Source organism: Emys orbicularis, chromosome 1 (genome assembly GCF_028017835.1).
Source record: "Emys orbicularis isolate rEmyOrb1 chromosome 1, rEmyOrb1.hap1, whole genome shotgun sequence".
Classification (NCBI taxonomy): Eukaryota; Metazoa; Chordata; order Testudines; family Emydidae; genus Emys; species Emys orbicularis.
This window is the reverse complement of record NC_088683.1, coordinates 326,785,623-326,797,830: the sequence shown is the minus strand read 5'-3', so window position 1 is coordinate 326,797,830 and position 12,208 is coordinate 326,785,623. Positions and strand designations below refer to the sequence as shown.

The 12,208-nt window shown below is 44.3% G+C and overlaps 1 protein-coding gene across 4 annotated transcripts in view; it reads right to left on the bottom strand.

The window, feature by feature from the left end:
- Positions 1–12,208, bottom strand: part of SPATA13 (spermatogenesis associated 13) — a 66,228-nt gene that overhangs the window by 18,161 nt on the left and 35,859 nt on the right. For 2 of the 4 annotated variants that reach the window (XM_065408494.1, XM_065408502.1), the window contains exons 4-7: positions 7,078–7,214; positions 6,599–6,778; positions 5,309–5,494; positions 1,325–1,504 (exon numbers count right to left, since the gene is read on the bottom strand). In XM_065408494.1, the coding sequence (XP_065264566.1) occupies positions 1,325–1,504; positions 5,309–5,494; positions 6,599–6,778; positions 7,078–7,214 (683 nt within the window). Of the gene's footprint in view, positions 1–1,324; positions 1,505–5,308; positions 5,495–6,598; positions 6,779–7,077; positions 7,215–10,926; positions 10,982–12,208 lie in introns of those variants that run through there. The other 2 variants (XM_065408511.1, XM_065408518.1) reach the window with 2 other exon arrangements.

Sequence of the window (12,208 nt, the reverse complement as noted above, 5' to 3'; positions counted from 1 at the left end):
TCTACTTGGAGGTTATGTAGGTGATTAGCAATGATATGCGACTCTTTTCTCACCTTTGTCAATCACCCTGGTTAATATTTTCTCTGGGAAGATACTGGATGTAGTTTTCATAGAACAAAATCAACTCAGATACCTGCAGTTATGTAAATGTTAACCTGTGATCTGTGTTCCCTGTAAGCTGCATGCTTGGGCTGCCAGGCAGGAGAGATTTAAGTGCCGTTCTGTGCACAGGAGGCAGCATGTGTTCAAGTGCCCCTCCCCCCATGTTGTCCATCCTGCAGCTGCTCCTGGGACCCTCCTGCTGGCTGTGCAGAGCAGAAGCTGGGGGAGGGAGGAGGGTGCTCTCAGGATGTCACCCTCCCCCCACCCCTGTACCCCATCTCTGCAGAGCAGGGCAGAGGGGATAGCCTGGCTCAGGAGGACAAGGAGCTGCTGTGGTCTGAATGGTGAGTGGCTGTCGACTGAGTGCCTTTCTTAAAGACACAGTGCATTGTTTCTGACATTTCCCCAGAAGCCAGCTCACACAGTCTCTGTGTGTCTCTCTCTCTCTCTCTCTCACACACACACACACACACACACACACACACACACACACACACACACACACACACACACACAGTCTCTGTCTCTCTCTCTCACACAAAGAGTCACTGTCACACACACACACGGAGTCTCTGTCTTTCTCTCTCTCTCTCACACTCACACACAGAGTCTCTGTCTCTTTCTCACACACCTCCCAACACATACTTGTATTATTATTATTGTTACTTCTTGGTACTTCCTGCAATGCACATATATGCTCTGTAATTTTATTCTTTCAAAGTGTTATGATAGTGTTTTGACTGGTCTATACATTTCATAATTTTTATTTCTCTTACACTTAAATTTAATTCTTTGAGTAGTGAGTTCTAAAATGCCTAACCTGTCCTGGCTGGAGTAATTATCCCTCTGGTAACTTTTAAAATATATATATTATATCTAAGTTTTTTGTTTCTACTGGTAGTGCATATAGGCACATACCTCGGTGCACATAAGAAAATGTATTCCGCATATGGATGGAAAAAATTAGAGGGAACATTGCCTGTGATTGTTGGAAACAGTCCTGTTCATCTGGGACCTTGGGATCACCATAGCTATGAAAATGGAAAGACTGTTCACTTACAAGGAAAATAGGCCTACTCAAAGGATGGAGGTGGAAAAAAGGGAGGGATTTTAAATGTTTTCATATAATCAGCACTAACTAAAGTGTCTTCCTCATGGTAGTTTAACATTTACTAATCATATTTTGTTTATTTCATAAGCAAAATGGAGTTAAATGACATACATGTTGAAGAAAGCAGGATCCTATTTCACTTAAATGAGGTTCCTCTTTGTTGTACTGTTTCTCAAGATCTTTCAGAAACTTTCTTTGGAATTTGTAAATATCTTCAATGTTTCCAAAAATGGTGTTTAACTGAGCCATGGTGAACATTCCTGTATGTTTACGACACTGCCGAATATATCCCTGGAAATAAAACAAGAAAACCTCTTTGTATCAAATCTGAAAGAGATCAAGAGCTTGAAAATGGAGTTTGTACTGAACAAGGCAACTTAATTTGATATTCTGCTTTCCAAGGTTAGATTTTTGTGGTCTCTGATTTCAAGGCCATATTCACTACAAAACTGGATGTACAAATTCAGATGTGTGTCTGAACAGTTATGTTACTGATTCTCCCAATCCTAATTCTGTTTCACCCTAGAGTTGATTAGTCAGGAAGCCAGATGTCAGCACTTGTATAATATCTAATACAGAGCTGCATTTTATTGTTATAACTACCAATCCAGGAGGAGGAGAGCCTGCACTACCAGTTTTGCCACAGTGTTTAGTAGTAACTGCCCCAACTGTGCTATGACAGAGTTTGATCTTGCCTGTACAGATGAGACCAAATTCTGTAAAAACACAGTCTAAAGATAATCTTTGCTAGGGCTAGTGTAACCCACACACCTCTGGGGGGTGGTGTTCTGTCCCATCTAGTGGCACCGAAACCATTTAGAGCAGTGGTGGGCAATGTGCAGCCCACACACGGCCTGTTGGGGTAATTCGCTGGCGGGCCGCCAGACAGTTTGCTTATGTTTGCACTGCTGCCTGCAGCTCCCAGTGGCCATGATTCACCGTTCCTGGCCAATGGGAGCGGCGAGAAGCAGTGCGGGCTGCAGGGACGTGCCGGCCACTGCTTCCTGCAGCTCCCATTGGCCAGGAATGGCGTACCGCGCGTACTGGGAGCTGCGGGCAGGTGGCCGTGCAAATGTAAACAAACTGTCTGGCGGCCTGCCAGCATATTACCCTGATGGGCCGCATGTGGCCCGTGGGCCGCAGGCTGCCCACCACTGACTTAGAGAGAGATTAATGAATCTAAGGGCCATATGGCTTTTAGCTCATGCAGTAGAGGCTCATGCACTAAGCTCCAGAGGTCCCAAGTTCAATCCTGCCTGCAGACGACCAGGGTCTGTTGGTGTTACACTAGCGCATGGTTCCTTGAGTATTTCAGGGCTTGGTCCCAGCCACACAGGTAAGATTACCTTGTTATAATGCGCTTGAGGTGCTACTGTGTTTAAACACTGCTTAAACACAGCAAAATCTATAGATGGACAGGACCCAACTGGTACTGGAATGACTGCTACCTAAAAACCCAAATGCTCCATTAACAAATATTTCTCTCTCTTTTATGTCTATCTGTATGGGTTCAGTTCAGTACATCTGTCTCAGTCTCTAAGTAGATATGTTACAATGCTCCAACCCCACAAAGCACTTGAAGTAACTTCTACTCTGCATTCAGTACCAAAGAGCAGGTAATACAAACAACTGTGCAGCCAGGAGGAAGAGAAAGGATTAGGGTTCTGCTGAGGTAAGTGGTCAGCTCCTGCCGCATGTCACAGAGAGGCATATGATCAACAAATATGTAGCAGCGAGGCACACCTGGCAAGCTAATAAATATCTGCTGTTTAACGCACTGTGGGGAGAATGGGATACAGTATGTTAAAATGGCTGCCAGAAAACATCTGTTGCACACACAATAGGGTATGGAACCCAGGTGCACGTGAGCACTGAGGTTAAACCGTGTGGTTAGGAGATGTTTGCCAGGTCTGTACCTTTGGACGCTGTCAGGCATGTTGCTCCCAGATCTCCCTGTGAGCTGCTAGCACCAAAGAACTTGCAATTGCTGCAGTGAGGTAACTAGGTTCAAGCAGACTCTTGGAGTTTCTGAATACCATTTCTGGGTACTGCTGGGTGCTACCATGCATGTCCCTACCTTCCCAACCCCTGCCTTTTAAGGGAGGTGCCAATGCTTCAAGCCAAGTTGGTGTTTTTTGCCTTTTGCTTTGGTGCACAGGCTCCCACAAGGGAAGTTATTTCTTGTGCAGATCTTGTAACTCTGGGTCAGCCTCTGGAGTAAATTTTTCTCTGACTCAGACCTACATGTAAGCACACCACCAGCCTCACTGTCCTGCTTGCACAGCCATGAGTGATTCACTCTTTGCTGAACTTGGGCACGTTTATTCCCCTTGGAAAACATGTGCATTAGCACTGGTCCACTAAATGCACAGCCACTCTGTCTTTTAAAAAAACCCACAGATGAACTGGATTAGTGATGTTTAAGAATTAATATCAGTGGGCCAAATCCTGAGAGCTCCAGCTCCTCCTGACATCAATGTACGTTCTGATGTATCTCAGCAACAGAGTTAAGTCAATGAAAGTTAACGTTAGTTTCTCACACATACTGCATCACTAGAAAAAACATCTACACCCTCCAAAGAAAATAACTAAATAGAAATTGGTAGCTGGAGCAACAGAATGGTACCTGAAAGAATAAATGGCAAAAGAGGCAAGCAATTTGGGGCTAGTCTGAAGACAGAAGGCAATTCAGTTGGACAAGTCAGGGAGATAAATTCTTACGTTCATAAAGCAACACAAGATTTGTCATATTGGTTCAAAACTGTTGGTCTAGCCAGTCTGGTATTCTTCTAGCAATTGCCAATACCTGATGCTTCAATGGAAGATGAAATTCACCCACCATGAAGCAAGCCAAATGTGTCAGAGATACACATGTTTGTAAAAATCCCTCCCTGACCTTTTATAGCTTATGTCCTGAAGTATAAGATTTAATTACACTTACCCTGGCATAGATAAAAAGTGTATCTTAATGATGATCTTGCTCAAGGAATTGAAATTTAGCAAAACATTTTAAAGATTACCTGAAAAAAATGGGTTTGTACCTTTGTTTTGTTTCTTTAGGCCTGATAAAAAATAATCTGCTTGTTTGCCACACTAGAAGGGCAGCTCTTATTATTTTTATTTTTCCTGGAAGATTCTATATATGACTGGAGAACTAATAGGACTATGACATAACAAGCAGAAAGGAAGTGAAACCTAACAAACTGAAAGGAGAAGTGATTTTTTTGGTCAGGCTGTTTACCATCCTTCATTGGTTCTTTTTTACTATTCTAACTCAAACACCCAAACCACACGTGGGAGAAAAAACGTTCATAGTTAAAGGCTCAAACTTCAATTAAGGTGTGAGAATGCTCCTATTACAGGTCTCTGGTCTTCCAAGGAAACTCCAGCAAAAAACAAACAGAGAAGGTAAGTCTTGATACTACTGATCTTTCTGCAGTTTAAACAAGCAGAATATTTTTAAAAAATAGAATTACATAATAAATGACCAGAAAAAAAGCACAAATCCAATTTTTCATTTTTTCCTCTGCAGGCCACCTTCAAAATATTCAGACACTAAATTGTAATTAGATACACCTCTACCCCGATATAACGCTGTCCTCGGGAGCCAAAAAAGCTTACCGTGTTATAGGTGAAACCGCGTTATATTGAACTTGCTTTGATCCGCCGGAGTGCGCAGCCCTGCCCCCCCGGAGCACTGCTTTACCGCGTTATAGCTGAATTCTTGTTATATCGGGTCGCGTTATATCGGGGTAGAGGTGTACTACAGTATTGCATGGGTTTACAGTTATCTACAGAGGCAAAGTGGTAGGAAATACTAAGTAAGCTGGACTCTCTCCCCTAACATGGAAACTGCAGTCAGGAAAGCAATGCATTGTTAACAGGTACAAAATGAAGTGTTCTTTAAAAAAAGTATATTATGGTGTTCAATAAAGAAGAGAGTTAGAACTGCATAAGAGAGCATTCTCATTGACTGCCTTAGAATTGCAAGGATGAATCTTTTGACAACAGAAAATGCTCAAGTTTTCACTCATAAGGGACATTTCTTCAAACTAGGTCTGTGGAATGCTCTAAGTCTATGGCTTGACACTGTACCTCACAGATGTCCTTGAGATGTTTGATATAGACTCTCTCCGTGTTCATTATTTCTTGTATCACATTGGTTCTCATCTGATCCTTGTTTTCAGCAATTTTTTGGCGATGTTTGCTAGCATCTGCATGTTGCTCTTCATCCTGGATGCTACCACAATTTTCTCCAAGTTCTTCCTGATTAACTCGTAGCTGCATTCATAACAGAAAAGACAGCTAGAGTAGTGCAGCAAGGTGTTACAAAAACAAATGTTAAAAATTATTACAAACTTTATTTAATTACAATAAAGGCAGCTCATAACTGATTATTAATTATTATTAATATTATATAACTGGTCCCCAGTCCTAATAAGGTCTATCATGTAACTCTTATGCAAGTATTTCCACTGGCTACTAATGTAAAGGTTTCAGTAATGGGCCCACTCTTTCTTTCTGGGTACCTATATGGCCTTCATCACCATAGTATCCGAAGGCCACCATATAAATGTTGCCTGTATTTTTTGTTAACAGAAGTGCAGATTTATTAGAGAGACCATGAGCAGTGGGCGCTCATTGCCAATACTCAAATAAGTAAATTGTGGCTTTATTTTTCATGTTAAATTCGGATGACACTGATCTGAAGTAATCAGTTACAGTCATTTCTTCTTTCCCCAATTGTCCTCCTTTCCCAAAGAATGGGGCACTCACACTCACATCTAAAGTTAAAAATACATTTTTCTGAAGTGAGAATATCAGAAGAGAATGCTGAGTAGAACAGATGTTCCCACCTCCATCCCCAAAACTGCTGTGCTCTTTCTGTACATATTGACCACTCTTGAGTGGTATTAGTGCTGGTTCCTTTACCTCCATGGGACATAGTCCAAATAATAATGATAATGATAAGCTGTGTCTCTGTCCTCATTTCTATTTGGATTTTGAAAGGGTTACCCAGGAGTAAGTGACAGTAATATGTGGCCAAGTAGATTGCAAATATTTGGGCCTGATTCTCTTTTGCCCTGTCCCTTGTGTAGTCTTTTATGCCTGTGAAAAGTGGTCATAAGGAGTTACAATTTTGATTTGCAAATGCAAGGCAGTGGAGAATCAGGCACTTAATTTCAATTTAATATTGGTTTGGGGCATTCAGCATGAACCAAGGATATAAAGATATGAATGCTTAATCGAGAATAGCAACATTTAACAAAATAAAACAAAGCATTGTTATATTGACATTTTACCAGGAAACTGATGTAAAGCAGCAATAATGCAGTGGTGAATCAGGCCCTCGTTGTAGAAAAGAAACAGACGTAGGTTACTAACCCTGACAAAGCTAGCTGGAAACCAGGCTTCCTTGTCTTCATTTCTTCCCCACCACCAGTCTTTGTTGGAAGCTTCAAGGACTCTGATGACGTCCCCAGCTTTAAAGCCTAGCTCTTGATCATCCATAGTCACGTGGTCCCACAGTGCCTCTGCATAGACCATGCTGCCATCACTTATTAGCTGAAATGGGGGGGGGGGGAGAGTTGGTGAAGGACAAAAGCTCAGCAAAGACCAATCTGTAGACTGCTAGAAAACTAAACAAGCATAATTAAACAAAAAGGAGATAAATAAATACAACCTGTTTCAGGATGAGCTGAGTATTTTGAGAAATCTGTCCTTGTATAATTATCTGTCTGAGAAATTAGATAATGCAGCAAAAAGGTCTGGATCCCAGACTTTACCAAGCTTGAGTACAGTTATATGAGGCATCATCACTTTAACCAAAAGGTTAGACATACTGGAAAGTATCCTCCTCTTACCTCATTAATTGCTAGCTGTTCCCCTCCAGGCTGCAGGTATCTAGGGCTGGGTTGGCAGAGCTCCTCATAACTGTAATCCTCCTCACTACCATTGTCATCAACTAAGGCAGAAGATTCAGTTTCACCATCTGTAACAACTAAAACAATAGTGACAGGCTTGAAACAGAGTAATTTGGTTTAATCAAAGACTTCTCAGAAAAGCAAACATACAAAAACAATTTAATAAAAAATGTGAACATAAAACTGCCAATAGGCTAAGGCAAAACCCCTTAGAAAGTGCCTTTGCTCTTGAAAATATAACACCACCACATTTACTTAGGGAGTAATTTTCCTCTCATTTACACACCCATACAAATTGGGAATAACCCCACTGAAGCAAACAGAGCTACACAGAAGTAGACCTGGATGTAAACCATTAACATTTTTGGGCCTGTGTCACAGGTAGGTAGATACAGTAGTTTCCTGCAGGGTCCCTGGTTCAGGGGAAAAAACTTAGGTCCAGATTTTAAAAGGTATTTAGGTGTTGTTGAGCTCAGGATTCCACTGCCTAACTTATTTAGGAGCCTAAATTAATTTTCAAACAGGGTTTAGGCACTTAGGAGCCTCAATCCCATCGACTGTCAAAAACAATTTAGGCTCATAAGTGCCTACGTCTCTTTTGGGAATGACACTTAGGGTACGTCTTCACTACCCGCCGTATCGGCGGGTAGCAATCGATTTATCCGGGATCGATATATCGCGTCTCGTTAAGACGCGATATATCGATCCCCGAACGCGCTCACCGTCGACTCCGGAACTCCACCAGAGCGAGCGGCGGTAGCGCAGTCGACGGGGGAGCCGCAGCCATCGATCCCGCGCCGTGTGGACCCCAGGTAATTCGATCCAAGATACTTCGACTTCAGCTACGCTATTCGCGTAGCTGAAGTTGCGTATCTTAGATCGATCCCCCCCCAGTGTAGACCAGCCCTTAGGCATTGCAATTCTGAGCACAGCAATGCCTAAATACCCTTAAAAATCTGGGCCATAATCTTTATGACTCTTAGGCAGATGGTCAGAGGCAGCGGGCATAATAGGCCAGGTTAGTCTCCCCTAACCCAGGCCATGGCCCCACCCATACTCTGCCCCGAAGCCCCACCCTCGCTCTCCCTTCCCCTGAAGCCAGAAGGGACTCAGCTCGGGCTGGTGGCCTGGTGAGCTCAGGAAGCTTGGCTGACCAACAGTCGAGGGGTTGGGCCAGTGCTAGTGTTACCAACTATCTAATTGCAGAAAATCGAACAGCCTTGCCCTGCCCCCTGCCCCGCCCTGAGGCCACGCCTCTGCCCCACCCCTTCTCTGAGGCCCTGCCCCTGCTCACTCCATCTTCCCTCCCTCCGTTGCTCACTCTCCCCCACCCTTCCTCATTCGCTCATTTTCACTGGGCTGGGGCAGGGAGTGGGGTGCAGGGGGGGATGTGAGGGCTCTGTACTCTGAGGTGGGGCCGGGGATGAGGGGTTTGGGGTACAGGAGGGGGCTCAGGGCTGGGGCAGGGTGTTGGGGTGCGGGAGGGGATTGGGGCACATGCTCTGGGTAGCACTTACCTCAGCCAGATTCTGGAAGCAGCCAGCATGTCCCTCCGGCTCCTATGTGAAGGGGCGGCCATGGGGCTCTGAACACTGCCCATGCCTGCAGGCGCTGCCCCCTGCAGCTCCCATTGGCCGCAGTTCCCAGCCAATGGGAGCTGTGGAGCCGGCACTCGGGGTAGGAGCAGCACGCAGAGCCCTGTGGCTGCCCCTTCACCTAGGAGCCGGAGGGACATGCTGGCCGCTTCCGGGAGCCACGCAGAGCTGGGTAGGGAGCCTGCCAGCCCCGCTGCACTGGCAGCACTGCCAACCATACTTTTAACGGCCTGGTCAGTGGTGCTGACCAGAGCCACAAGGGTCCCTTTTTGACTGGGTGTTCCGGTCGAAAACTGGACACCTGGGAACACTAGCCGGTGCTCGGACTGGCCTGGGGGTCGGGCCAGTACTTGGGCTGGCCGGTGGCCCGGGGGTCAGGCTGGTGTTGGGTTGGCCGGTGGCCCTGGCAGCTGACGCAGGAAGGCCAGTGCTCGGGCCGACCGGCGTGGCTAGGGTGGGCTGCCCAGCAGCCACAAGATGCTAGGGCGGGTGGGCCGGGGCTTCTCTGGCCATGGTGCGGGGAGGGGTAGGCTCAGGGCTCCAGGGGGCAGGGATGGAAGGGGCGGGGCCGGGGTAGCCTCCCCGAAGGGGGGATTCATGCGCTGCCCTTGCAGATGGCCTGCAGTGTAATCCTGCATGGAGTAGGCTATGAAGGAGAAAAAAGCAGAGAGTAGAACTAGGCGGGAAATGGTTTTCCTATCCCATTAAAATTTTCAAGATTCAAAAAAAAATTCTCCATTCTGCGGTGGGATGAAATCAAGCGATTTTGCATTTTTTGTTTTTTGTTTTTTTTGGTGAAGAAAGGCAGAAGAGATGGGGAGATTAAGGCACTCACATGGAACCTGGGAGAGTCAGGTTTGGAATCTGCTCTGCCAGATTTGGAAGAGGGACTTGAACCTGACTCTCCTACATCCCAGGTGAGTGACCTAACCAGCAGGCTATTGGCTATTCTAGGTTGGATTTCTCCCTCTCTAACTCTTGTTTTTACCAGAAATTCCATCTTGAAGCTGAAAAACCTCCCCAGCAAAACTTTTGTCAAAAATTATACATTTCCACAAAAAGGTTGTTTTTTTTTTGTTTTTTTTTTTTTTGGACAAATCAGCATTTTTCGACAAAAAGCCAGCCAGCCAAAAAATTCCCAACCACCTCTACCAGAGAGGCTTGCCTTGCTTTTTGGATCCCACGCAGACAGTCTGTACAGTGTAACCCATAGGTTTTCATGACAGTATAGATAGCCCTGTCTATATTAGTGCTTACACTTGCACCCTTGCAAGCATTTCCGCTTATATGGATACTAATTTTTCAAGAGTAATCAAGGCCATAGGATGCAGAGATCAGTTAAAACATTTACCTTGTGGCTTTCTTTCTTTAGAAGGGCACAATTTTGCCTTTAGTCTTGCCGTAAAACAACACAGTTATTCTACCCACCACAAAACATTTTAAAATACACATTCATATTAATGTCTCATAGAGCTAATAAAGGAGGCTGCAAAATTCCTATTAAAAAGTTGAGATCTCTCAGCCATAGGGTTACAAATCTGAAAACTAATAGAACTATATACTTTAAAAGTGGTATAATTTAAAACTCACTGACATTGCTTTCCCGAAAATCTGTAAATAAATAACATATACAAATCAGCTTCTAGCCTCAAATCTGAAGTGTTAAATTTCATCCCGGATCTCATTTTTACAGCCGCATTGTAACGTCAGTACTGACAACTGGTTTGTTGCAGCAAAGATAGTAGACATAAATACTCTAAAACATTTAACTAAAGATGAAAAAGGAGTGTAATTTTTCGGCTGGTAACTAACTGCTCATTATTCCTTACCAGTCAAGAGGCTTCCATTGCCTCGGTAGCTAGATTTAAAAACAAACAAACAAAAAAACAACAACCACCAATCACTTACTCTCTGTATCTATTCCTCTAATGTTTACCGGCAGGAGTAAATATTTTACAGATAGGGATGGGTATCCCTGTAGCTCTAATGGATTGCAAAAACTTAAGACAATGTGAGCCTGATTCTGATCTCTATCCAGCTTTCCATTGGTGTAACTGTTGATTGCAGTGGAGTTTACATTATTTACAACAACATGAATATGATCAGAATGAAGCCCAGTGACACTAACACTTGATAATTTTAAATCAGAAACATTACAGAGAATAAAAAGAGTGAACCTTCTACTCACACATACCCATCTGAAGGCTCTCCAGACTCCAAAATCGTGCCATTTCCCCCCTGGCTACCATGCTGCTGTCAAAAACAACGTACAGAGTAGGGGCTTGGCCTTTAATAGGTGAAGCTTAGTCCTAAAAGATTCACAGAGAACCAGAAAGGCTTAGAGCCTTTGAGCTACTGAAAATTCAGAAACAGCTTATTCATTGCTTTGAGCTTCTGTATGTGCATATCAGGCCGGAGCCTACTTAGAAACTGACAGCTCACTCACTGTTCCGTATAGCTGTGGGTTTAGTGGATCAGTGACATCATGGGGTACCCTTAGGGAGGAAGTTACAGAAAAGAAAAAACCTGTATATACAGTGTTCATTGATAATGTACTTACAGTCTACTGCACTGTAGCTAATGACACTGCAATGAAGAATGTTTTTCAGTCCTGTCAGTGCCAGAGAGTGTATTTGCTACTTTTCATTAAAGCAGCTAAATGTGAATTAGAGTTTCAATCTAAATTCAAAGGATACATCTCTTTTACTCCAAGTCACAGGAAAAGGCTATTGGGAGTTGCAATTTCTTCTAGCCATATGCAAAAATATGTCTTCCAATACTGCTTTGCATAACATTGTGCATTTATGATATTATTCCAAAATGTAATGTGTAGGTATAACTATACACCCAAAGGTATTTTTCACAGTTCTTATATGCCGCTGTTACTTCACAACTAAACTGTGGTATATTTGTTTGGTTACAAGTGACTATCACTACATTATAACCCAAATTCTAAACAGCAGCCAATTGCTCTGAAGGTACGTCTACACTTACCTCCGGGTCCGACGGCAGGCAATCAGTGTTCTGGGATCGATTTATCGCGTCTTGTCTAGACGCGATAAATCGATCCCGGAAGTGCTCGCCGTCGACGCCGGTACTCCAGCTCGGCGAGAGGAGTACGCGGCATCGACAGGGGAGCCTGCCTGCAGCGTCTGGACCCGCGGTAAGTTCGGACTAAGGTACTTCGAATTCAGCTACATTATTAACGTAGCTGAATTTGCGTACCTTAGTCCGAAGTGGGGGGATTGTGTGGACCAGGCCTGAGGGGTGATGGGGCAGAGGAGGCGTTCCCTCACTCAGGCCACAGCCTCAGTGTAACTCTACCACAGGGGGTAGAGAAGGAAGGACACGAATAGCCACTTAGCCCTGTCTCCACTCATTCCATAGCCCACTTCAGCAATGACCCCACCAACCCTCTCATGTCAGAGCACAGGGGATGATATGGAGATTAGCATCTATCATCCAAGCATTGTGCT